Below are 26,560 nucleotides of genomic sequence, written 5' to 3'. Positions count from 1 at the left end.
AAACAGGCAAGAAATTAATAAAAGAATCAGATCTTGAATCATATGATCAATGATGAAGATATTTGATACAACAAACGAAGGTCAGAACGGAATCCAAGAAATTTCACAAGATGAGCATTACTAATGGAAAATAGTTTAGAAAATTATAAGCACTAAGAATAAAATATTTCACGAGAGTTACCATTTTGCATATAACAAAATAGATGAGCAAAATCAATCGAATCATTAAATATTTACAAGAGGTAAATGTTATTTTATAAGATGAGCAATTTAAAAGAATTTTTTTTTAAAGTTCATATCACAATAAATATTTATTGACAGCCAAATATTTTTTATTTGTTTGTAGATATATTTTTACAGTAAACTGTGCCCCAAACATTATTGTGGCTGTGATAAATTTTGTCCAAAAGTATGTATGAAGTATTAACATTAGTAATAAGATTTCAAACATTTGAATATTAACAGAATTATAATAAGATGGAAAGTTCTATAATCTTCCTATGGCAAAGAAAACTAAATTTCTGAAAACTTACAAGTTTTAAACTCAAAATTAAAAAAAAAAAAAAAAATGTATAGCAAAATGTAGAATTTTATTACATAAATAGTTATTTTAAATCATTAAATATACAAAACTGTAGCAATATCATGTTTATCAAGAAAAAACTGTGTTTTAATATCCAATTCATTTATATATGCAAAATATTAAAGTTTTGAGCTCTTATAGTTCATCATGTTTGGGACCACTAAATTCAGCATGAGATATAAATCCATTTCTATCTCTGTCTTCATGCTGGAAAATATCTTCCACCAACTTGTCTTGTTCAGGCATATCTTTTAGACCAGCTGCCTGAGCTTGAGGCATCTGTTTCTTTAGGTACTCGCTAATCTATAAATCAAAAAGAAATTTAATTCATAAAAAGGTTTTTAAGAATATTTATGAATTAAAAAATATCTAATATTTAATAGCTTTTTACCTTTTCTAATTTATAAATGCATTATTCCAAATACAAGGGAATCCCGAAATAAATTTCTCAAACTCACTAACAACAGCACTTTGAATAAAATTTGATAAACATTCTTTAAAACATGATTTTTTTACAAACATGAAACACATCAAGTTTAACAATAACAGAGGTATTACTAGCTTATGTGGAGCAATCACCTACAATAATTGTGCAAAATTATTTAGAGGGGGGGGGGGAATTATGAGCACAATAAATATATGCTTAGATAATGAACCTTTCACATAGCGTAGAAAAGTCATCGACTTTAGGCAGATAGTTTAATTAGACGTTAGAAATAAAAGACGCTATGTATGTATATGAAAAGGTGCCAGAAATATGACTATTTAGGAAAATTATTATTACATGTAAGAAACTTTTGAAATTTCTATTTATTTTTACACAAAAAGAATATTGTATAGAAGGAGAAGCAAACAGACAATGAGTCAGTCTACACAACGAGACGAGCACAAAAAGAGAAATTTGTTCTTTTAGCGATTTTACTACAAGTTTCTGATGGGGATTTCTTTTCCACATGCCAACTAAGGCAAGGATATCTTGGGTATCTTTTAAAAAGATGAATGAGTATTAGGGATTCTTATCTCGTTGTTCCTGTCTTGGAATTGTGGAGTCACCAATTTTGTTAAGCACATGTTAGAAATAATTAAATAAAAAAGTAGGAATTGGAACAGGAAATAAGAAAATTTTAGAATACATTTAACATGGGCTGTTTTAAGATAAAAATTAGAAAAACAATTAGAATTTAAATTAAGATAAATGGGTGTGTTGTGTAAAACAAATGATGGAAATTGTAGAGAAATAAAGATTGACTTTTATTCATATTTTTTTTTATAAAAGATTTTCCACACCATAATCAAAATTTAAGAAAATACACCTATTTCATGCAATTTCTGATCAACAAAATCTAATGAAAAGGAAGCAAAACTGTAAACAGAAATTATAAAATGAAAAGATTTTTTTTTTTATTTACGAGAAAAGATGAGTAGAAAGAGAACTTCTTTCAACAGAAATTATTCAGAATACTATATATGAAATTATAATAAAGTCCATAATTTTTAATTTTGGTTTGAAATATTGAAAGCAGACATCTTAATATCCAATTTCTTCTATTTGTCATCTTTGTTTAAAAATATAAATAATCTAAAATATTCCCATATCAAAGCAAGTCTAATTATCAATAAAATCTCTTGGAGAAATTCCTGTATTCCTCCAGACTTGCTGCTGCTGTTTTCATTTCACAAGATGCAATTTTTTTGATTGTGTGCACTATGAATGAAACTTTCCATTACAAAATATTATATTGATAGTTGTTTTAAAAAACAAAAGACACGATATAATGCAGTGTGGGGAAATCTTAAATATATTATAGTTTTAAAAAAAATGTTCAAAACAATTAAAAGACTGATACTTAATTAGAATATTCTTAAAAATTGTATTAATAAACTGAAAATAAAAAATATATGTTTTGGTTAGAAAATTTATAAGCTTTAAATAATCAGCATTTTATCTAGAAATGTTCTTATAAATTTAGATGATTTTGACTTTACTTCATGTATTGTTAACTAAGAAAACAATGATTAGTCAAATATTTTATCAAATAAAATGTCACAAGCAATTAAAAAAATTAAAGTAAATTAACTCATTTAAAATTAATATATTTTGATAAGTTAAAAAGTTCTTTAAAAAAAAGCATTGTTAAATAATCCTTTCTTATTTTTCATTGCAACATTAATAGGGACTATTATGCTGAAAAAAGTTCTAGAACTCTAATAAAATTTTTCAGATACAAATGAAGAATTTCATTTCCAAAAGAAGTTAGTTTGAACATTTGTGATAGGCATTCAAAATTCTTTCTCCAATTCCGAGAAGGCTTAGCTGTAGATAAAAAGTAGCAATTCACAGATCTCTCTTGATTCCAAAACATAAAATTATAATATTAAAGTAACCAGCTTATTCCACTAAAATTGCTCAGTGTAATCTTTTCTCACTAAGAATTTACTTAATAGGCAATGTTTCTGAAGTTTCATAGAAGTGTAGATTTGAAAGTCTTGGATGATTAATAAAAGATTTAAATCTAAATTTACATCTTTGTAGAAATAATGGCAAAAATGTTATTTTTTGGTAATTATATCAAGGTAAACACCAAATAAATTGTATTTATATTCATTCTTTTGTAATAAGTTCATTTAAAGTATAATAACTATGCGAAATATAATGCATTTAAAAACAAATATGTTCATCTCGTAAACATATATGCATTCCTTACTTCTTCCCGAGAAAGCTGTTGATCTTGATTTGCATCTATTTCTTTGAAGACATTTACAGGAGCTGGACCATCTTCAATTTTTAGCAATTCTACTTCAAAAATCAAAGTAGCCTTTGGTGGAATCCTGTCACCTATAAAAAATACATAAATTTTTAAAAAAAAGAAATCTAGAGAAAATGAAATTTTTACATTGTTTAAGATTCATAAATTATTAGGATGCAGCCTACAACAAATTATTCACTATTTCAAACCTAATAAGAATTACTTTAGAAATTCTTTTTCCAAGATAGCTTTCAATAGATAGTTATCAAGTACCTTTTGGCACTTTACTGGTATTACTGTACGGTAATTTGTTCTTATTGTATTATAGTATCTCCTAACACATATGTCATGAATTTCAAAATATCCCATATTATATATATACGGGGGAAAAAAAAACTTTTTTAGCTGGATCATCTTCATGAAGTGGCAATGTATTCAACTACACGAAAAAAAGGAAAAGAATACAAAAATGTTAAAGATAAATGAACACTAAATTTTTTCAGAACTATTAAACTAGCAGCATTTCAAAGGCCTATTTATAAACAGATAACTGTATTCAAAACTTGAAATATATACATATATGTAAGCTAATTGCAATAAAAAGAAAATCGGTTTTGACTGCATCGCAATCTATGAAAAAAACAGGGCACTTCTAAATAGTGGAATTAAAAGTCTTATTAATAGGGAATTCTTATATTATTGCTTTGATTATTTAAAAGTTTCAGTCCAGAATAAAGTTTGAATTTCTATTGCATAAAAATGTTTCCACACATCGTTCAAAGCTCTCTGAAGGTGAACTACAGAGTCAAACTGCTCGTCTTCCCTGCAGACATGACAGGCCAAGGCTAAACCTGAAAACTAATTGTTGAAAGCTAATTTTTAACCCTACTAACGATGTGAAATGATGCTCCCTCGTGTTGAAAAATTCAGTCATTTCCACCTAGTTCACTGCCATTGAGAAGGAGATATGAATTCAAGACTTGTTCCAAGATGTGTCTTTCATTCCATTTAGAAGGATGAAGTACCAAGGCTTTTTATGCAGTGGTAGAGTTCTTCTTGAAGCATGCAAGATACCCATATTATTTTAAACTTTGGCAATATATATATGTAATGATATTTGAAACTTTTAATTTCAATTTAATTAATTTCCAAGATTTTATCTTAATTTAGCCTATAGTAACTTCATTCTAAAATATTCTCTTATTTCGTGATCCAATTCCACTGTCTCTACTTAATTCAAGAGAAGCTTTGTTAAATTGTAGAATCAGCTAAAATCTAACTTTCCCACACTACATGTGAAGAGATAACATACCGCTGATAAAGCAAATTCTTTTTTAAAATCTTCCTGTGTTTCCCCTACCTTGTCCACCCGTATAACGAAAATCCCTATCGAAATCTCATAATACATTAGCACTGTAAAGAGGTATTTTCCCTATCAAAATCATAGGTTATATAAGACCAGGGACAAAATGTCCAAGAGCTTTTTCCCTCATTCCGTTTCTGTGTCGCTCTGTGTGCTCATCGCTTGTACATATGCTTGCTTCTTCAAAATGAAATAAAACGACATCACAAAATTAAAAGTATCTTCATTGTCTTCAAACTGCATCATGCTTCACAACAAATAATATTACATATATATATATATATCTTCACAACAAATAATATTACATATATATATATATTTGTTTTCAAATTATTTTTTTTCACTTTGTGTTAGTTTTTTTTAGGTCTACTGGTCTTCTTTTTGGTCCTGACTACAAACTTATAAAGTTTTCAAACAATATTCCACTTCATATGAAACTGGTGTGCAATCTCTCTCGCACCCTTGTTAGGGGACAACTTGGCCTTTTTGAAAATCAATTCGATTTTCCTCTAAGCGCTTTAAAAAAAGATGAAAATGGTGACTTTCAATAAAACAGTATGCTTTTCTAAACAAAAACAATTTAAAAAGAATTTGAAAGAAATGCCTACTTTTAAGGTTCACAACAAATCTTAAAATAATTATTTTGATATGTGCCTATATTTTTATGCACCAAAAATTGTAAATTCAGTTTTTTTTGTTTTGTTTTAAATTAGCGATACATAAAATTTACTTATTTTAAATCAAAGAAATAATAGTCAAACAGCATATAAAAAGTTAGTTGGACAGTCATACTTTATTACAAATATGTTTACATAAATATCTCACCTGCACCAGCATCTCCATATCCTAGGTGAGGAGGAATAGTCAACCTTCTTTTTTCACCTACACACATGTCAGTCAAGCCTTGATCCCAACCTTTGATCACTTGACCAATTCCAAGTTGAAATTGGAATGGTTCATTTCTTGAGTAGCTAAATTTGAAAGAAAAAAATTGCAATTGTAGAGCAGAACTTCTTTTATTCCATATATTAACACAGAATTAAATGCAAGGTTAATGACCTATGTATCTTCTGATATTTCTTTCTTTTGATTATTTTCTATTAGACAGTAAAATCTGAAATGTACATTTCGTATGAAGTTATTTAATGAATATAAATATACATAATTAAAAATAAATATATATCAATATAAAGCGGTTTTTAAAAAAAAAAATTTAGTTTCGTTTTAAACCAAAATTAAGTATTAATCATACCTGGAATCGAATTCTGTACCATCATCTAATGTTCCCTTATAGTGCATTGAAAGCATATCACCTTTTTTAGATTTTAGTTCGCATTTTTCTGGTTTAAATTTAACTTCCACATCTAATTCATCACATTTAAAAGAATTAAAAACTGACAAGCAAATGCAAATAAATAAGAAAAGTTTCATTTTTTCAGTTATTTTCACAAATTTCAAAGCAAATAAATTAGTTAAAAATTAAGCAAATAAGTAGAACCAAAGTCAGAATGTAGTAGACCCGGCAATTCGCACCGATTTTGATAACGGGGGAACGAATACTTAAAATTAAGACACGTGTATTATGTATATACACAAGTCGCGTTTTTATTGGTTGCAATGTGATTAAGGTAAAAATTCGATTATGTTGCACATCGATTATGAAGATCAAATTCATTTTAGAGTATCGATATATTAATTATCGATTAAAAGCTTTGGGAATAATTTCAATTTTCAAAATTATTTAATTTTTAAGTAATAACTTTCGATACACTCTAAAATAAACTATACAAGGCGTTTTAATGAATTTACGTGCAAATCATTAATCATAACTTGTTTTTAATAAAAGTTAAATGAAGCAAAACGCTTTACCAAAAAACAACTTTAACTTGAACTTAATTTTTATTTACAATCGTCACCGAACACCCATCATCGTTGTGCTCGTGTAAATACCGACGGTTAAGTTCTGTTAGACGGTTTCGAGTTTCTATTTTCGATTTACTTATATCACTCGATAAGAACTTAAAATTAACAAACTGCTTTATATTTATTTTCGTACCAAGATGTTTTAGATATGAAGTATTTCTTTCCTTCTTATAGTTTTTGTAGATTAATTTTCTCATACAAGGTAGTCCAATCTTCTCGTGCGATGTCTCAGTGTGCTAAAGTATTTGTTAAACATATTGAAGATGAAAGCAAAATGAAAATATATTTCAGTTTAGCCCTTCCAGATCTACCAGAAAGAACGTTTACATTTTTGCGCTCTAAAGAGGAAAAACTTGAAGTAACCATAAGTCGGATGAAGCTTAAAATTCTTGAAGCTGTTAATAATAAATTAAATAAAAAAAAGAAAAAGAAAATTTCTGAAATTGTAGACGAGAATGATTGTCAGTTTTCTTTGAATTTATCTCTTTTGAAAGACGGAAAAGTAATTGACAATGAATTGAGAAATATGGATGCTTGGACCGAAAACGCACAATTGAAAATTAATGATCATGTTTATAAAATTGCAGAAAATCCACCTTCTGTGTTACATCTTAGCCTTCCCAAAAGTATTATGTCTGGCTTTCCGGTTTATCCAAAAGTTGAATTGGAGTATTGCTCTAAAGAACAATGTGATTTCACATGGTACAGATCCATTACAAAGGCAGAAAAACCGTCTTTAGATATGAATAAAATTCTGAATATAAAAAATGAAAATTGGTTAATATTATCAAAAAATTACTTTTATATCACAAGTGAGTCTGATGTAGGCTGTAAATTGAGAGTTTCTTGTGTACCAAAAAGCGGAGAGAAAATTGGTTTAGAAGAAATAGCTGTGTCAACTAATCCAATTCAAGCTGGCCCTGAAAAGTGTCCCTTTGAGCAACGACATGAATTTACTAAAAACTTAACAGAACCTGGAATGTAAAGTATTTATTTTTGATTTGTTAATTTTTTTTAAAATTATCTTAATAGCAGAATTAACATTCTCCCATTTGAATACTCTAGGAGAATTAGATAGTAAATCTTATTGCTCATATTTGTCTAATAAATTTCACTGTGCTGGTTTTGGTTAACATATTTTATTTGTTTACCTACTGTTCATGGTTGACTTGTTGTTTGTTTTATTGATAGGAGGTCATTGAAAATTGCTGGAAATAATTCTTATGTTTTTTATAATTTATTTTAAATTGGCACTATTTAGTAAGTGAAGCCAGTAAACCTTTTTTTTTTTTTTTTTTAAGTTGAAGGAACTTGAGATTCAAAATCCATTCTAAATCTCTAATGTAGAATGTAAAAAAAAATAAAAAGTTAAAACTTTCACCTGCCGTGTCATATTTTCTTGAGATTGTTTTCTTAATCAATTATTAAAACAATAATTTATATTTATAGTTGGCATATAAATATTAAAGCACTTTAGTTAATATATACCCTAACTAATTCTTATGTAATCTGTTTTAAATTAATTGCGAATTATTAATTTAAAAATTGTTGCTTATAATCTGTTTCATTATCTAAATAAGTTGATAAATTCAATAAAATGTCCATTTTTGCTTAGTTTAAAATTATACTTTTATCATTTGTGCCATCATTAAATTTATTATTTATTACTATATCATTTCAATTGCTTGATTTTAAAATTTCAATATATATAACACATATTATTTCATTTTAAAAAGCACTTAAATAAATTATTTCATTTATATAAAAATATGTTCTTAAATAATAATGGCTTAAAAATTGTAATACCAATAAACTGAACTGTCATGTTCTTTTATTAAAAATGATCTGCATTTGAAGAATTTTTATTGTCTTAAAAACATTGTAGATACTGAAATAAATTAAAGATATTGAATATTTTTACTGGTTATTAGGTTGTTTTTATGATTTTAGAAAAACTTGGTTTATTTTATTATAGAAAATGAAAAATTATGAAATGAAATAATTTGTAATTGCAGTTTTTAATTTTCAGTTTACGTTGTGTTTCATACAATATCCTTGCTGATCTCTATGCTGATTCTGAAACTGCACGTACTTCATTATTCCCATACTGTCCAGCCGAATATTTGATGCTTGATTATAGAAAACAATTGTATTTAAAAGAAATAATGGGTAAATTGAAACCAAATATTTTTGCTATATTATATGCTTTTTATTGTTACCTCTTTTAAGAGCAGGGATTTCTCATTAATTTTTTTAAAGGCCTCTTTTTTTTTTTTTTTTTTTAAATAGTTGTTAGTCTTTTGATGAATTATTAGTGAAAAAATGCATTTTTAAGATCTAACAAGAAATATAGATGACATTCCTAATTCAATTTTTTTTCTGTCCTTCATTTATAATACCGTTTTTATTTATTTATAATGCTGTTTTCACAGGGGCCAAAAGGTTTGTGTTCCTGAAAGAGTTAATCTTCTAATATTCTTGGAACCTCTTTTAGTTTTGGTTATACACAACATGCTTTTATTTTTATTTATATAGAGCTTTTGTAAATAAGTGGAAATATTTTCCCCAATAAATAATTAATTTATATATTGATGGTTATATTAGCTTAGTTAAATTCATTTAAGAAAAATTTGTAATAATGTGTAATTGAAATGTGATTTTTTTTATATATAATTTTATACAAAGTTTTATTGAATAATAGTAAAACTTAAATCAACAAAGTTGCTTCTTTTTTTATTGAAAATTTCCTTCAATTTGAAAAATGAGTGAAACTAAAACAATTACAATGGAATACATATAGATATTATTTATGACAAGTTTTTGGAATATTTATTATCAATATTTATGAAATTTGTTTTATTGCTTTTTATTTTTTTAGGGTATAATGCTGACATGATATGTTTGCAAGAAGTAGATCGTAAAGTGTTTTATGGCGATTTAGTTCCTGTGTTAACATCAACTGGTTTAGAAGGTATTTATAGTGAGAAAGGGGGACAAGTTGTTGAAGGTCTCTCATTATTCTACAGAACTTCAAAATTTAAGTAAGAAATTTTTTTTCTAAATAAACAATTGCATTTTTATCTTTGCCCTTTATATTATTATGTTGCAATTCCATGATAATCAAGAAAAATGACAGCATCTTTTTCAAAACAGGCCTTAAAAAGGATTTCATTGATTATGTAACACTATTTTTAAAACAAATTATCCGTATTATCAAATTATGATGCAGAGGTGACTTTGGGAAACAAAGTTTTACTGATCATTTACACATTTGCACCTGATTATTTTCTAATTATCTTTACAATTTAGTAAAAATAAAAAACACAGGAAACTTCAAAAAATTTAAAAAAATTAAATTTATTATATAAAAATAATTTTTAGTCAAAAAAATTTATTAAAAAAACTAAGAATTTTGTTTGTTACAAACAACAACACTTGTTTTTTTTGTTGTTGTTTTGTTTTCCCCCCCTTGATCTGAAGTTTTTGAAAATGTTGATCAATCATATTAAAATATTTTTCTATGAATTATCTTAATCTTATAAGTAATCTTATGTGGTTCCAAAAAAAAAAAGCAATGTTCAGCTGTTGTACTTTAAAAGCTGCTGTACTCATAAAAGTTGCTTTTTTTTATAGTAAATACATTTGGAGATCTCTTTGATCATTTGAATGAATTTCAGTTTTTAAAGACATCCATGAATTTATTTTTTCAGTTGTTTTTACATTTTGGTTTAAGAATTATTTCAAGTGTTTACCTTTATTATTTAAATATTAATCTAGCTGTGCTGCAAAATATTATCAAAACAAAAGAGAACATGAATTAAACAGGCAATTGTATCAGTTAAGTAAAGTTTTAAAAGGCATTCAAGAAAAAGGAGTATATTGTATCAACATGTCCAGCATACTTATATATAATATGGATGATCAGGACATTGATGTTGAGGAGTATTTTATTAGAACAATGACAGAAATTTGTAAGTTTTATGTTGCCTATTTTTGAGAAAAATGAAGTAAATACTTCCAATTAGTATAAAAAATGCTGTCATAGTGGCAAGGTATGTTCATGCTCCAATTCCCCTGAAAACCATAATTATCTGCTGTATATTTACAAATCCAAAGTTGCATTAACTTTTGCATCTATGGAGAAGAAGTATTTAAAGTGGAATCAGACCTTATTGCTTCAAAATTCATTGTCAATTGAATTTCATCTTTTTATGGCAAAACCAAGTCAGATGCTGGCCATGATTAACTTTATATATTTGATTCCAGAAAAGCCAATACTGTACTGATATCATTGTTATTGAGGCAGAAATGATAGTAACATGCCTTTTAAGTTAGAAAGGAAATAATTCTCTGTATTCTTGGCATTCTTGATGACCATAAATTAATATGATGGTCCAACTTTTGATAAATTGTGTTTATGCTAAGCAGATTTGTTTTCACATATGGGCATTTTTATGTTGGGTTATCTAGGACCAGATCATCTGTAAGTTTTACTAGGATTTCTTCAAGCCAAGAGTATATGCAGTTTGTTTAAAAGAAATACTGTGAAAATTCATATTTTATAAGATAGCTCAATATTTAGTTTATATTTTGGCCTGTGACAGTATTATTATTTTTTAATATCTGTTAGTTGTTTTAGAGAATTCTAGAAGATATCAATGCATTGATTATTTACATAATCACAAGCTTATTGTTAATCAGTGACATCAGCTCTGCATTTTAACAATGTTCTTGGGTAGATTCATTTACCTGTTAAACCTGTCTTTATAAAGTATTCATTATACAAAAACAACCCTTTTCAGGGCTAAATTTTTTTTTCTGTATTTATGAAGGTGAAAATCTCAAAATGAAATCAATTTAGGTTTTCTAGCCGAAATACTTGATTCCTTCTGATTTGAATTAAAGCATTGCAAGCAAATAGCTTAAGCTCAACCTTGATTATATTTCATATAATCAATTATGTAATAAAATAATTGATTGAAATAATTATTTTATATATTAAATATATTTGCATAAAAACTCAAGTGCAGTTATCTTTTTCATTATATTAGTCTCACTTGTAGTGCCATTCATCATCTTTTTGCATGCGGTAGCAAAAAGAAATTCTCTTTGTTCTAATAAGATACTCATACCAGTTGACCTTTAAAGAATGCTGCTCTTGAGGTGTTGTATATAGGTGATCTTATGTCGATTATGAAAATGGGCATCTATTAGCATATTTTTGTCCCAATCTTTTCCTAATATTTGTTCCTATTAAACTATAAATTTTTTTAAAAAAAATCAAGAATTGAATATAGTCTGCTATTTAATTAATGACATAGAAATGTAATTAGTTGAGCTGGAGCCAAAGTAATAGTAATTCACTTCACTCTTTTTACAATGATTTATAAGGTTTCAATTGTTTTATTAACGTACATTTTGAGTATTGCATTATAATTAATATTTACATTTTTATTTTTATTTACTTGCATTGATTTGAGTCTTAAATCACTTTAAGGCATACTATTTATTAAGACTGAAACATGTATAGTTTGTCTCACTATGAAATGCGTGCATATAAAATGAAAAAGTAAAACCTGTCTTAAAGAATTATTTTTATTTAAGCTTCTTGCAACCATGGCTATAAGCAATTCTCCTTCATGGAAACAAAAAAATACTTCTTATTTATTGAAGTAATCACTACTTATTTAGTAATTTCTAATTGGAATATCAAATTACTTTAAGTTCAATGAAAAAGATTTAAAAATCAATTTATAAATTTATGAATAATCATTCACCCATACCATTTGCTTAAAAATTTATTACCCACTCTGTTTATATATTCCTTACATTGAAATTCAACTATTATCATTATTGTGATTTATATACTTGCTAGTCTATATAACACAAACTAAAATGAGAGTGTCTTTTGAAAAAAGGGCAACTGTTTCAATGGGGAATCATTTGTACTTGTGCATTTTGTTAATTTTGTGTATGTGGCAGTGTTGGTTCTATTTTTCAATTTCAATGAGACAACTGATTTTTTAAAATCCTTTATTGATTTTCAAAATTTAATTTTTGAAAAAATAGGACTAAATTTAAAAAAAAAAAAAAAAACCTTTTTCAGAGTTGTTGAATTTCAAGCAAAAATTTTGAGTGATGCTGTTGTTAATGAACCCATTTTGAAGCCTATACATGATAAACTAATTGAAAATGAAAAGTTAAAGGAAAGATTTATGAATAGAACTACTGCAATTCAGGTATGTACTGCACATATAATTGTTTATTATTAACAAAAATATTAATAATAAAAAAAGGTTTCAGAGAAACTGGGCTGGAATCCAAAACTAAATTATATTTTATGTTTAGTGTAAATACAATCTATGTAGGTCCTGATATCTATCCATCAGAATTGACATAATGATAATGAGGATAGATATGGTGACTAATGTTAAGCCAAGTAAATAGCATGTTATAATATTATCCCCATTCTGTTTGCCATCCAAATTATTCTAAATCATCATCTTGAAGACAGAACCACCAAGAATCCAGTGATTGTTGAGATTTTAACAATCAGTGGATGTAATACAATCCATTCCTTTTCTAAACACTTCTGTACATAATCTCATGCCCCTAAAGTGTTTAAATGATCAAAAAAAAAAAAAAAAAAAGAAATGAAATGATTTATAATAAATTATGTTACATTAAGAAGAAGAGCAAGGAAAACTTACATCAAATATATTTATATAAAGATTTAAATCTTGCAGTTTTTGTTTTTATCGTTATTACTTTATCATATCTTGGTATCTAGAATTAATTATTTTTATCTTAATAACTCATTGAATATAACATTTATTTGTTTGACAATTATAATCCAAGAAATTTTGTTCGGGAAAAGTCTTACTTTTATACCATGGAAATATGAATATTGATATATGTGAATTACAGATATAAATTTCATTAATTTATCTACTGTTTAGAAATATTTATTAAGAATTAAAATATGTGAAATTATTTTAAAACTGCATCTGAGAAATTGGAATTTATAAGTTCATATAAGTGATTCTTTTAGAGGGCCTTTTTTAGAACTTTGGGGCCTCTAACATGCTTGATCTGCCCCTGAGAATGGGCTAACTCAACTCGTACCATTGCTGTGTCCATCAGGAAAATGGCAAACATGTCACTGAACTCATGATTTACTTATTTTATAGTACTCCTAAAGAGAATTATTCTAAATAAAATAATCCTCAATAAGATCCTAGAATCATTTATTTACAATTATTCCACTAAACAAATTCTCTCTCATTGACCTCTCCATGTCAAAATTGATCATAAATGGGAAAACCAGTCAGAATTGGTAGACTGAGAGTTAAAAATTGGATTTCCAACTCATCTTAGTTTTCATCACACCTATGGAATAGGTTCTTGGTTAAAGCAAATGAGAGGGAGATATTTAGGGCTGGGCATTCATCAAAGAGTATGAAATGAAACTGTGTGGAGTGTTTTTGAATAACTGCTCTAAATGGAGAGAGACAAAAATGAAATGTTACCATGCCATGGGATGATCAATTTAATATACTGGTAAGAAATTAATATTGGACAAACATTTCATTTCTAATGCTAGAATGAATCGATATTTTGTGTAATAAGTCTGTGCTTAAAACAAAAATAATTAAATTTATGTATCTATTTATATAGTTTTTAAGACATTCAGAAACTCATATTGAATTATTTTAGTTTAATACTACCAATTGTGTTTTTTTCCATAAATTGTGAACTTGCATTACTATTACCTATTGATTTTGGTACTTTCTATTTTATTTAAAAATTGGAAATGACCCATTATTTTAAATTGGATAATTCAAATATGATTCTAAATTTAATTAGCTGAATTCATAAATTTAGTGGAAAAAATCTGTTGGGGTAGTAAACGAATTTTTGTTTTGTTACTATAGATTATGTGAATACCATGTTACAAGAAAGGAAAATGCTGCTTTACAAAATAATAATAATAATAATAAAAGGTAGATCTAAAATTATTAATAATCAGATAGATTCTCAAAAAAGCCTTTCTCATTATTAAGATCTAGCATGCAGTTAATGATATTTGCTGCTTCAGATCAGGATGCTTTCTCTACTCACACCATTAAGTGCTGTGCAAAGCTATTATATGTCTTCTCATGCAAACCTGCAATATATAAGTTCCTACAATAAATATGTTGCCTTTTGACTATGAAAATAGACTGTGTGTGTGTGTGTTGAGGTAACAAGGGAGTCATTGAGAGTTCTTAGATCTTGAATCTAGAGTAAATATTTATTTATATAAAATATATATATACTTATTATTTTATAAAATATAAGGATCTCGGGTATGAATTTATCATATTCAGGGATTTGAATGCATTAAAAATGTCATAGCCGAGTACCTGGTAGATATGCATCTGGTCAGACTGTCACTATCAATCTGCAGTCTCTATGTGTAGTCACTGTAATAACTTTAGAGGAAATGTCAGATATAATCCCAGAATCCCCTTGCACCCTTTCATTGTGCCATCAATCACATTTGGTTATTTGGCCACCAAATCTCACATGCATATCTGAAATGCATGTGAAAGGAGTCTGGGGAAAGAACTAAGACACATTTTCCATTTACAGAAATCTGCTAAATGAATACATGCAGCTTCCATCCCCTTTGAGACAAACTTTGCTCAAAGTTTTAATCAAATGGGTAATTAAACATTTTAAATAAAATTTTTCACCATTAATATCATTTCACTCTCAATTTAAATGTTAAAAGTTTTACACCGTAAATTAAAAAATAAATTAATATATTTTCTATCTTACAAAACCAAATAACTAATTTATTTTGATAACTTCATTACATACAATTAATCAGAAACTTTCCTCTAGAGTATGCTTATCCTCATTTGTAATTGCTGATAAAGAAGGTGCAAATAAATATTACAAAAACACAAATTTCATTAAAATATTTGTGTCAATTTACAAATCAATTTAATTTTAATGCTTTGTGTTCAATAATTATTATAATCAATTTGGTAAAAATAAAGCCAAAATTGATTCAGTAGTAAATTATATATTAATAATATTAGGAAAATTAAAAATATTTTTATAAATTACCTGCTTTTAAATAATTAAACAGCATATAATGGTAATTAAAGTTCTCCTATGTGATAATGCTTCTTGAGTGCATATGTATATGTTTTTCCTTGAATTTTTATCACAGAAGAGTAAGATGCATTTCTAATACTTGGATACATTGTTATATTTTAGATTAACATTTTATAGTAGATAGAAATTAAAACTATTACCTTTATTATAATAATTCATCTTGTCCCCCTAACTTTTTAATACAGGAAACGTTTTCGAGAAAATTGTTCTAATTGAAACAAATTCCATTAATTCTGAATATCATGTTATCAAATTTTGGATTCTAAATAAATCATTGTTAATTGGATTTATATATTTCAAGATTTTCTTTAAACAGTTTTCATTGTATTTGGTACAAGATAAAGAGCTGAGAATGCATCAAGTAAAATGTAATCATTATTAATATATATATATGTATTATAGCAAAGCAGTTATATGATTAAAAGCATATATTTTAAAAAGGTGAATGAATGGGAAAACTTCAAGTTGAATACTTAAAATAATAGCAGATATCTGAAAGTAATGAATTTTTTTTATCATATTAGTTAGAATATTCTCCAAAACTGTTCATCTGCTAAACATTCTGTGTTTTAATTATGTGCGATTCAATTCATAGCTAAGAAACAAGAGTATCGAGTTTTTACAATGCATAAAAGTGCAAGTCTCAGTAATAGATCTGACTGATCAGAGCTCATTATCACACAAGATGCCTTACTGATTTTGTAATTTTGAATTAACCCTTATGTTCATTTTGTATAGTATACCATACATACAATTTTATAAAAATATACTACCACTATAAAAAAATATATATAAAATAAGCTACCTATATACATTTTTTTTTTTTTTTTTGCTTTTCTTCAAAAAAGAAATCTTGCCACAATAAGAGTTAAAGAAAAAAAAAAAGTTTTATAAATATGAGCCACATTTACAACACAAAAAGGTACTTATTGAAACAGATGATATGAAGGGAAGTAAACTAATACAATTCTATGTTTACAAATATTACCATCTTCTTGTTCACTATAGAACATTCAGGAAAATTATTAAATTCATAAATCTTGTTTTTAATTAATCTTTAATTTTGAAATTATCTAGATATTTGTCTTTTCAGGTAGTTCTGCTGGAAAGCATTGATGTTCCTCAAAAACGAATTTTAGTTGGCAACACTCATTTGTACTTTCATCCCGATTCTGATAATATTAGACTGCTGCAAGCAACATCTTGTATTATGTATCTGGAGGACCTATTGATAAAATATCAAAAAGAGGTTCGTATAACATTTTGTCATTCTACAAATAGCAAGTTGTTTTTAAAATACGGTATACTAGCCACCTTTAATGATCAGCTGGTTGACAAGAAGTTGCATAAATTTTCAATTAAATATTTTCTGTAATTTGGTTTTAATAGCTTTTTAAGCTTCAAATTTTAATAGATATGTAACTCATACTATTTATTTTATTATGCATTTTCTGTCAGCTTCCATTTAAATCATTAATTAAATTCTATTTTCTTTACTATTTCTAACCAAAAATATTGTAAAATTTGGCATTTTTCTTTATGTTAATAGCATATTTTAAATCTTTCAACATGCTTTTCAAAATTATGTAAATATATCGCTTGTTTTGTCGATAATGATTTCTGTTAGACAGCAATTTACTTCCAGTATTTTACTTCATTAATTTTTTTATTAATAATAATGGCAATTTGGATTTAAAAATAAAAACATCTGCAAATTTAATAACTTAGGTGTTCTTAAGTTTTTCTATTGTCATTTGTGATATGTTTTAATATTTTTTCACAATTCTTAAAAAAATTGGTATCATTGAGTAGATAATTTCTTGAATTTTAAAAGCATGTAAAATTTTTACAGTTTTATTACTTTTGGCAACTATCTGGACAAAATTCTTAGTGAATTTTTTTAAAAAAAAACAAGATTCACATTTCCACTTATCAATATATATATATGCTAAGTTTTGTAGCTCTAGGTCAAACAATCAAATGCTAGTACACAATTTCACATTTATCTTTAATGTAAGTAAAGATAAAATTATGTAACTAAAAAGTATCTGAAAATTTTTCATTCTTTAATAGAATCCTTCGTATACTACTAGTTTGATACTGTGTGGGGATTTTAACAGCTGCCCTGAATTTGGAGTCTATAAATTCATGACTGAAGGTTATTTGAAGGAAGACTGTATTGATTGGCAGAGCAGTAAGTGTTGCAATTTTATTTTTCGTATATTTGTGTAATAAATTGCAAGTCTACTAGATAAAAATGTCCCTTAAAAATTCCTATCTAATAATTTTTGTTTGTTTGAAAAGAATTTTTTGACAGATAAAATCAGTAATATTACACAACACAGAAATGCAATGTTAATTGTCTTTCTGTTTAGTTTGATCCCATTAACCCCTCCATTTTTTAAAAAAGTATTGTTTTATCTAAAAGCTGAAACAAAGTCAAAAATTAAATCCTTTACATTTTTTTTTTTTTCATTTTGTATGCACACATACTAACTTTTAGGTATGTTAGCACTTCCTTGTAGTTTAATTCTAAAATAAATTTTAAAAAATTGTTTTTACACTATAAAATTTATTTTCTCTTAGTGAACTCATTACGGCTAATTTAGTCTTTAAAAGATATATACCGACATCAATCAGACATTAAGAAATTAACAGTATCATATATAAAATTTCTATCAGTCTTTGTCTACAATACATAATCATTTGTGTCTAGTGAAATTAGTTTAATTATAGATTACTTATTTCGTTACATACATATGCAATACTTCAAGAAAAATTACGGTACAGCTCTTGAACAAAAGATTGCTGATTTATCTATTTATTGAATTACAATTAAGTCATCTTTCGTTATTATAATTCAATAGGAAATTTTCATGTAGTCTGTAAATATCTTATGTATTCTATGGGTTCTTGCCTTCAAATATGAATGTAATAGTGCATTACATGTATCAAAAAGAAAAAAAACCCAAAGAGTTCCTGATATCATATTTTCTACTGTAAAATATTACATTATTTTTTATTATTCTTTGTATTAAATAGTTACGTTATCTTATAGATCCAGAAGAAATAGTTCCAGGTATACAGCTCAAACATTCACTATCGATAGCCAGTGCTTGTGGTACTCCAACCTACACAAATTACACAGAAGGATTTGTCGGATGTTTAGATTATATATTTTATAATAAAGCACATTTAGAAGTTAAGGAAGTGGTACCACTTCCAGATCATGAACAGGTTATAAAATATAAAGCGTTACCAAATAAAGTATTCCCTTCTGATCATATAGCATTAGTATGTACTTTAGGATGGAAATAACACTTTTTAAATAAATAAATAAATTTTATTCTTCCATTTTTACATCTGTTGATTCATATTTGTTTGCTATCTTTATTTTCTTCTTTGGAGGAGTATTATTAACATGTCCATTTGTTGCACCACTAGATTTTGGTGTTTTACTGTTTGTTTCAGAATTGTCACCTGCAAAAACAAAAAATTATTAGCAGCTAATTTATACAAAAACTAAAATGTATTATATTTAATTGAGAAAGAACCAGGCATTTTACTATCAATAATATGTTAATAACCCTTTTACCTAAAAGAATGAATAGATCGTAACTTCATTAGAGTAAATGATTTTTATAATTCTTCATTGCTATTTTATTTTGTTGCCTATATTCTCATACCATTTGACAAATGAAATATTTTTGAATGACAGGAAAGAAAAATATAAATAATTTTATCCTGTTAACATTTACTTATATGCATATTTTCTTATAAAAAATTTGCAATTTTTAACCTAGGTGACATTGTTTTCGGTGTTGATTAAATTGATGCACAATAAGTTAAATCACTGGTTAATAGTATTCACTAAGAAATGCTACTTGAATGAAATGAAGAAAAGCAGGTTAATATTTGTTCTGCAGGCAACCATATCACTGCAAAATTCTACCCAAGAAAACTTTCTGTATAAATAATTTAATTATTGCATATCACTCACTTAATATAATATATAAGAAATTGTGCATCAATTAAAATAATTTTGTGGTTTATTACATCTAAATAAGTAAATTTCTTTTTTGGGCATTCTATATTATTTCAAATATAACACATCGAAATGCTCTGGAAAATATATTATTATCACTTAAGCTTTACTAAATTATACTACTTGCTGAAGTAAATATAAGAATGGAAAAATTAAAAATTCGACATTTTAGTAAAAACTAAAGCATTTCATTCTAATAAGTTATCCATAATAATAAAACATTATATATAATTTATGACATTTTTACTTATATTAAAGTATAAAAAGATGTAATTTTAACATACCATTTAGCATTTCTGCTACATCTAGAATTTTTAAACTGTGAGAAGCATTATTTCCACCAATAGCAACTGTTAAACCTGAATCTGGAGAAAACCTAGCTGTATACACTGAACCCTGAAATATAATATTTGACAATTAGAATATAGTATTTTAAATGAGAAGAAAAATATTGCTTCTGAATTTCAGTTTTTGTACCTACTGTAAATTATAAATGACAGATTATTATAAGGATAAAGCCGAGATGAAAATGTTTAAGAATAGATTCTAAAAATGATTTCACAATTTTAATTAAATCTATTTCATTAAATAAAATGTTTGGCTCAGAATGACCAAATCAAACTAAATAAATTCAAATATTCTTACCACTTTCAGTTTTTGCGATTTTAAAAGAGTAAATCCATTTTCAATATTCCAAATTTTTATAGTCTTGTCCATGCTTCCAGTCAATAAAATATTGTTACGTTCTTGACTCATATCTAAAACTTGAGGGGGAAAATAGATGTAATGTATAAAACTTTTTATTCAACATAAAATGAATCATTCATTGATTTTTACAAAGTATAGTAATTTAAAAAGCTTCAAGTACATCATTATAAATCAAACATCTTCACCCACAAGTACATGTTAAATGATATGCTAATAGAATAAATAATAACAAATTGAATTAAAAAAACAACTTGCTTTGCAACAAATTTGATTCTGAATATTTTATAATCATAATCTTCAATGGAATATTAATATACTTCAAGATTATTCTGAAAACAATTATTGTGCCCTAAAAGTGCTTTTGTTTATTTATCAAACTTTGCCTTTTGCTTAAAAGAATCGAAATTATAAAAGAAAATGGCCTTTACTTTTGGTCAATTATAAAGTTACAGCCAGCATTTTATCTTTCTATCTGATTTTTACCTTTTATTTGATTCAACATAAATCACTCTATTTAATTTTCACTATGATTGTAAAGTTTTAGAAAAGAATAAGGTGAAATGGTAAGTCAACAAAATATATTTGAAGTAGCTTTTTAAAAATCCTTGCGACAAATAATAATAATTCTAATCTAAAATGTTAAGGGTTTTTGAAAATGGAGATAAAAAAAGATAATTAACTCATTATTATTTACCTGTAACACCTTCATTGTGCACCTTAATGCTATGTTCAATGTCTGTATTTCTCATATCAATGCTGTGTACAAAGCCAGTATCAGTAGAACACTAGAAAAATAAATATTAATAAATAAGCTATATATAAAGAACTGAATCTCTAGCTATTTACATGAAATATTACATAATATAATATTGCAAATTTCGTAAACCATCAATATTACTTAGTGAAGTAACACTGATATTGTTTGAGAACAGATTTATTTATTCATGTTTTTGATTGTGAAAGAAAAATACTTACAAAAAATTTTAGAGAATCGAACAAATTCCATAAAACTCTCTCAATTTCACATTCAACTGACCACCTTTTGCATTCTGAATCAGGATTTCGACAGTCATATACATTTATTATTCTGTTTTGGAAATGGAAAGAACAAAAATAAAATTTGAGATCTAATATACATTGAATTATACGGGACATTATAAAGCTTATTTCCAACAAATGACTGTTACGACAGAATGGAGAAGCTCTCATTTAAATATGAAGAAAATTTCAATAGCATTAAGCAGTCTAATAAAAACAAAAGGCATTAATATGTGTCAAATAATTATAATTAAAACCATTTCAAATAAAATATACCTTAAAAAACAAATAAAGTTAGTTTTACTATTATTTTACTTTGTTAATGACAATGATTTTTACCTTTTAATATTTTAAGACATTTTCATTTATGTTCAGAAATAAAAATGTTCCATTAAACTGCATTAAGTATACAAAAATTAGTAAAGAAGAGGCAAGTCATATTGAACTGAATATATAATACAATTAAAAAGACTATAAAATAAAGTAACAAAAACAATAAAGGAATGAACCTCTTTGCAATTTTACAATAAATAAAAAAAATTTAATTGAATTATTCTTAAAATCGAATATTTTTTAAATCAACATAAATTTTATGCAATGACAGAAAAATGTTTTTATTAAATATTTACAATTGTTTCATTTGAAGCATATTATAATAATTTGCAACATCATACCCATCAGTACATCCAGAGAGTAAGAATGGACTTTCAAAGGGATGCCACTGCAATGATTGAACCTGAACAAAAAAAATATCCTTTATTAGATTGTCAAATTTAATCACAAATCTTATAAATGATCAATCTAGGATTATTTCTGATCAATATGAAAAAAAGTTATGATATAAAAAAAATTCTTTGTACATGAATTTTGGACCTCAGTTAACTTTACACATGGCAATATAGTACAGTCTGTTCATAGAATAAAAAACAATGAGGAAAGTAATACAATGGACATCTATAGTGCATTTAGAAGAAGCCAATTCAATGATGGTAGAATTGAATTTTTATTTAAAGCTATGTAAATTCTAAAAAATTTGTAAATATTAACTGTATATTATCTTCATGTATGGTTTATATAGCCTAGTAAATCCATTCATATTATTAATAACACATTGAGTTTTGAGACTGCAGTACTTTACAGATTCAGATAGTATGAATTGGCAATTACAACACGAGAGGATAGTAAATCCAGGAGATTTGCGAGCAATATTCTGGATGTGAAAGAGGTAAGGGTGTTGTTTTGATTGAGGAGTGTGCTGAATAAAATAGTTATTATACATTTCATCCTCGCTGAGGAGAATTGATCTGTTGTTTCTCTTAACTATATCTTGACTAAAATTAACAAGTCATTGTGAATATATTAAATAACAGTGTATTAAATAAAAAAAATTCAACAAAGTCTGAAATCCTTATTGAAAAGTAAACACTTTAAAATCGCAGAAATAATTAAATAAGCAGTCTAGAGAAAAAAAACAGTTTAGATAGAAAAACTGAAAACCTTTTTTTTTTTTTTTTTTGAGGAACAACTTTAAGTGATTATATTATAAAACATGTTTAGTAAAAAAAAAAAAAAAAAAAAAAAAAAAAAAAAGTAGCATTTGTTTCTCTTTTTCAAAGTTTTGGCTCAATTTTTTTGGAAAGGAAAGGCATTAAAAATTACAAATGAAGTAACATTAGTATTATAAAAAGCTAACAAATCTTGTAAGCAAAAATTACAGAAAAAACAACACACCTTTCCAGTATGGATATTTAGCTTATTTAATGCAACTCCTTCCTGAAGGTCCCATACTATTATAGAAGAATCTGCTGAACCACTAGCTAAAATATTTCTACAGAGATAAGAGGAAAAACTCATGTAATGAAATTATAATCTTATTTCTTCACAAAACTGATTATCAGCAAATGATAAAATACAGAATTTTCCAATATGTATATATACACACTTTTGGTAATATTACATAAAGCATTAATATCAAAATTATATAACAGAAATTGATATAAATGCAGAAATTTGTAAATTATCAGTAATGATCTAATTTGTTGGGTTTTTACATCTACTTAGATAACCATGACAGATGAAAATGTAATATTATTAAGTTCATCAGATAATTTTGTGCATATCTCTCCAAATAGCCGCTCTTGCTTCATCAATTCTAGCTGGCTTTGAAATATAAACATATTTCAAAAAAGAAATTTAATAAAAAATTTACAGCTTCTTCGTTCTAAGCATGTTTAACAGAATTTTCATGTATGAAACATTCAACTTAATTAATAATAGAAATTAATACATTAATTCTGATAGAAATCAATATGAATTATACAATTTTCTGGTATATGACTACCTTTATGTAACAGTTATTTGAAGAATGTGCTTTTTTTATAACTATGCAAGTACATATAACAGAGAATAAATTCTATGGATATTAATTATACGGGTATATTTATATAAAAAGCAAAATTTCATACCTAGTATGTTTATTCCAGCTAAGACTAATAACGGCATCCTCATGACAGTTCATTTTAATTTTCTGCAGAATTCAAAAGCATTGTTAAAGAATTTTAAAATAGTGATCAAAAATTTATAATTCCAAATTATAAAAATAATGAAAGTTAAGAATATTTTTGACAATTTTTAATCATATTATATTAATTAAGTTAAAAAAAACTAAGTCATGGTATGGTACCATGCCTTATTTTGATACTGAATCTGAAAGGTGTGATACCCTATTAATAAGATATAGTAATAAACATCCTAAGTAACACTTCTAGGACATATTAAACATGTTTTTCATGATATTGAACATAAAAAGAGTAAAATAAATATAGTCATATTTTTATATGTAATATAAGTATTAAAAGAGAAGGAAAAAAGATTTCATGATTCCTTTAAAAACAAAATTGGAAGATCAAGTTAACCTAGATAGATAAAACAAAATCTATAATCAATGACAATTCTAGTTGACAATAGACAAAAGCTAAAATGGCTAAATAATAGGTGACGCAAATAAATTTATGTTCATACGGTACCTTAAGAGCAATAAAAAGACTTTCATAAAAACAAAAAAATACATACATAAATTACAAAGAAAATCAATTATTTAAAATTAATTTATTATCCAAACATGTTGATCATATTTTAAATAAATGATCTTAACATTCAGGAGTGTTTAAATAAGTAATAACACTTACTCATTCAAGACTTAGTCTACTTTCATACTATTCAAACTTCACCATCTTAGGATTACTACTACCACCTTTTAAGACAGTTGGACACTAGAAATTCGCATAACGGAGCTGCTACCACTAATCCTTAATTGCTGATATTCATGTGTGTTATCTAACATGTTATAATTTTCAAGATTTTAAAGCAAATATTTCATTTTAAAGGGGGAAGATATTAAGTTATTCATTTATATAAACAACTATCTTAAATACTATGCTTCTCACATTCAATATTTATTGATATTTTATTCTTTTCAATCAAACAAAAAATACTCTTCATTTTTGATTATGGCTAGTTGAAAGCCTTATCTTCTCCCAATTCAATGTGAACATTTTCTGTTTTTAACATGTATTTTTTTAATTAATTTTGTAAGATTTACTTAAATTATGCGATTCATAGTTTATACCATATTGTAAAGCTCTTAAACCCATTTGCAGGAAAAACTAGAATACTAAAATATTATATATTATATATATATATATATGAATAAGACAAAATCTTAAGATGTTAAAAGTAGAGTTATTGCTAAGAAACTAAAACTTGATTCCTGTAAAAAAGAACTTGATTTTTATGATGTCAGTTCAACTTCTACAGAAAGTATATTGCACTGTCCCAAGTGTTGAAAGATCTATGTTGACCTTGTATTAGGAGATTAAAGTAAAAAGTTGCAAATGTTACACATAGTGGTAGAAAGGATGCTCAGATTCAGATGGGAAATTTGTGTCAAATATTTGAAAAATAAAAATTCTGATTTCTAATAAAAATTATATACTAAAAGTTAAAAAATTTTAATGCAACAACTGCTTGTTATACATTTTAAAAGAAAAAGCACTTGACATTGTAATTAATTAATATACAATTTATATATTTTTGTAAAAAAACCCGTTTAAATTTTATCAGAATTGTCATATTGCCATAATAAAATAATTTTGATGATATTAAAATGAATATTTATTCCACATAGGTACAACACAGTATAAAGAAATTCTAATAATACATGAAAAGAATATCAATTTATCTCAAAAATTGCATTACTTAAAATCCTTAATAATTAACATCAACTTGCCTAGGTCTTCCATGTTCTTTTCATTATATCAATTTAATTCATCGCAGAGTACATTAGAACCATCTCAGGATATTGTCTACAGTTACATTATTGATTTCTTATAACAGGTTGGAGTATATTTCAGTAAATAGTTCCTAATATTTCAGAATTGCATGAATACTAATTTATATTAGTAATATTACCATTATTTAAGTAAAGATTTTTATTTTCATATATCAAGTGCTTAACTAAATATCTAGATAATCTACAAATGACCTGTACACTATGGGAAATGAAAGATTTGTCTCACAAGTTAGGCAACTTAATTAGAGTATCTAGACAATCTACACACAACCTGACTTCTGCAAATACATACAAGATGAAAAATTTGCCTCACAGGTCAAGCAGCTTAATAATATTACCTAGATAATCTACACACAATTGGATTTCTGCTAATATATACTTGAATCAGAATACAAATCATTAATGAAACACTTACTGGTTGTTTCTTCTTTTTCTTTGGTTCTTCTCCAAGGCAATAGTCAGGTTCTAATATATCAACGACATCTAAATCATATATTTTGATAACAGGACTCATATCACCAACAGCAACATAGTTCCCTGATATGAGCATGAAAAATAAAATAGCTTTTTAAAAACGATTTAAGTAGGTGGATTATTAACATAATAAAGAATAGAAATAGAATTTCTGTAAAAT

General features: G+C 26.1%; 3 protein-coding genes across 3 annotated transcripts in view; 1 reads left to right on the top strand and 2 right to left on the bottom strand.

The window, feature by feature from the left end:
• Positions 1-562: 562 nt before the first annotated feature.
• On the bottom strand, positions 563-6,265 carry LOC129983666 (FK506-binding protein 2-like). Its single transcript, XM_056093235.1, has 4 exons — positions 5,946-6,265; positions 5,519-5,664; positions 3,289-3,419; positions 563-886 (listed from the first exon to the last, which is right to left on the bottom strand). The coding sequence occupies exons 1-4, from the start codon at positions 6,122-6,124 to the stop codon at positions 719-721; spliced, it is 624 nt and encodes a 207-aa protein (XP_055949210.1). The 5' UTR covers positions 6,125-6,265; the 3' UTR covers positions 563-718.
• A 345-nt stretch (positions 6,266-6,610) lies between these two features.
• Positions 6,611-19,144, top strand: LOC129983664 (2',5'-phosphodiesterase 12-like). Its single transcript, XM_056093233.1, has 7 exons — positions 6,611-7,597; positions 8,646-8,785; positions 9,495-9,657; positions 12,723-12,855; positions 16,878-17,033; positions 17,858-17,978; positions 18,843-19,144. The coding sequence occupies exons 1-7, from the start codon at positions 6,765-6,767 to the stop codon at positions 19,100-19,102; spliced, it is 1,806 nt and encodes a 601-aa protein (XP_055949208.1). The 5' UTR covers positions 6,611-6,764; the 3' UTR covers positions 19,103-19,144.
• The window catches only part of LOC129983665 (periodic tryptophan protein 1 homolog), a 22,109-nt gene continuing 14,649 nt past the window's right edge, over positions 19,101-26,560 (bottom strand). The window contains exons 7-15 of the mRNA XM_056093234.1: positions 26,342-26,463; positions 24,041-24,102; positions 23,307-23,403; positions 22,250-22,311; positions 21,513-21,624; positions 21,232-21,322; positions 20,475-20,593; positions 20,114-20,225; positions 19,101-19,264 (exon numbers count right to left, since the gene is read on the bottom strand). Of these exons, the coding sequence (XP_055949209.1) occupies positions 19,128-19,264; positions 20,114-20,225; positions 20,475-20,593; positions 21,232-21,322; positions 21,513-21,624; positions 22,250-22,311; positions 23,307-23,403; positions 24,041-24,102; positions 26,342-26,463 (914 nt within the window). The 3' untranslated portion in view covers positions 19,101-19,127. The remainder of the gene's footprint in view (positions 19,265-20,113; positions 20,226-20,474; positions 20,594-21,231; positions 21,323-21,512; positions 21,625-22,249; positions 22,312-23,306; positions 23,404-24,040; positions 24,103-26,341; positions 26,464-26,560) is intronic.

This window comes from Argiope bruennichi, chromosome 9 (genome assembly GCF_947563725.1).
Source record: "Argiope bruennichi chromosome 9, qqArgBrue1.1, whole genome shotgun sequence".
In the NCBI taxonomy this organism is placed as follows: domain Eukaryota; kingdom Metazoa; phylum Arthropoda; class Arachnida; order Araneae; family Araneidae; genus Argiope; species Argiope bruennichi.
Note: the sequence above shows the minus strand (reverse complement) of the source record. Positions and strands in the feature narration are given on the sequence as shown.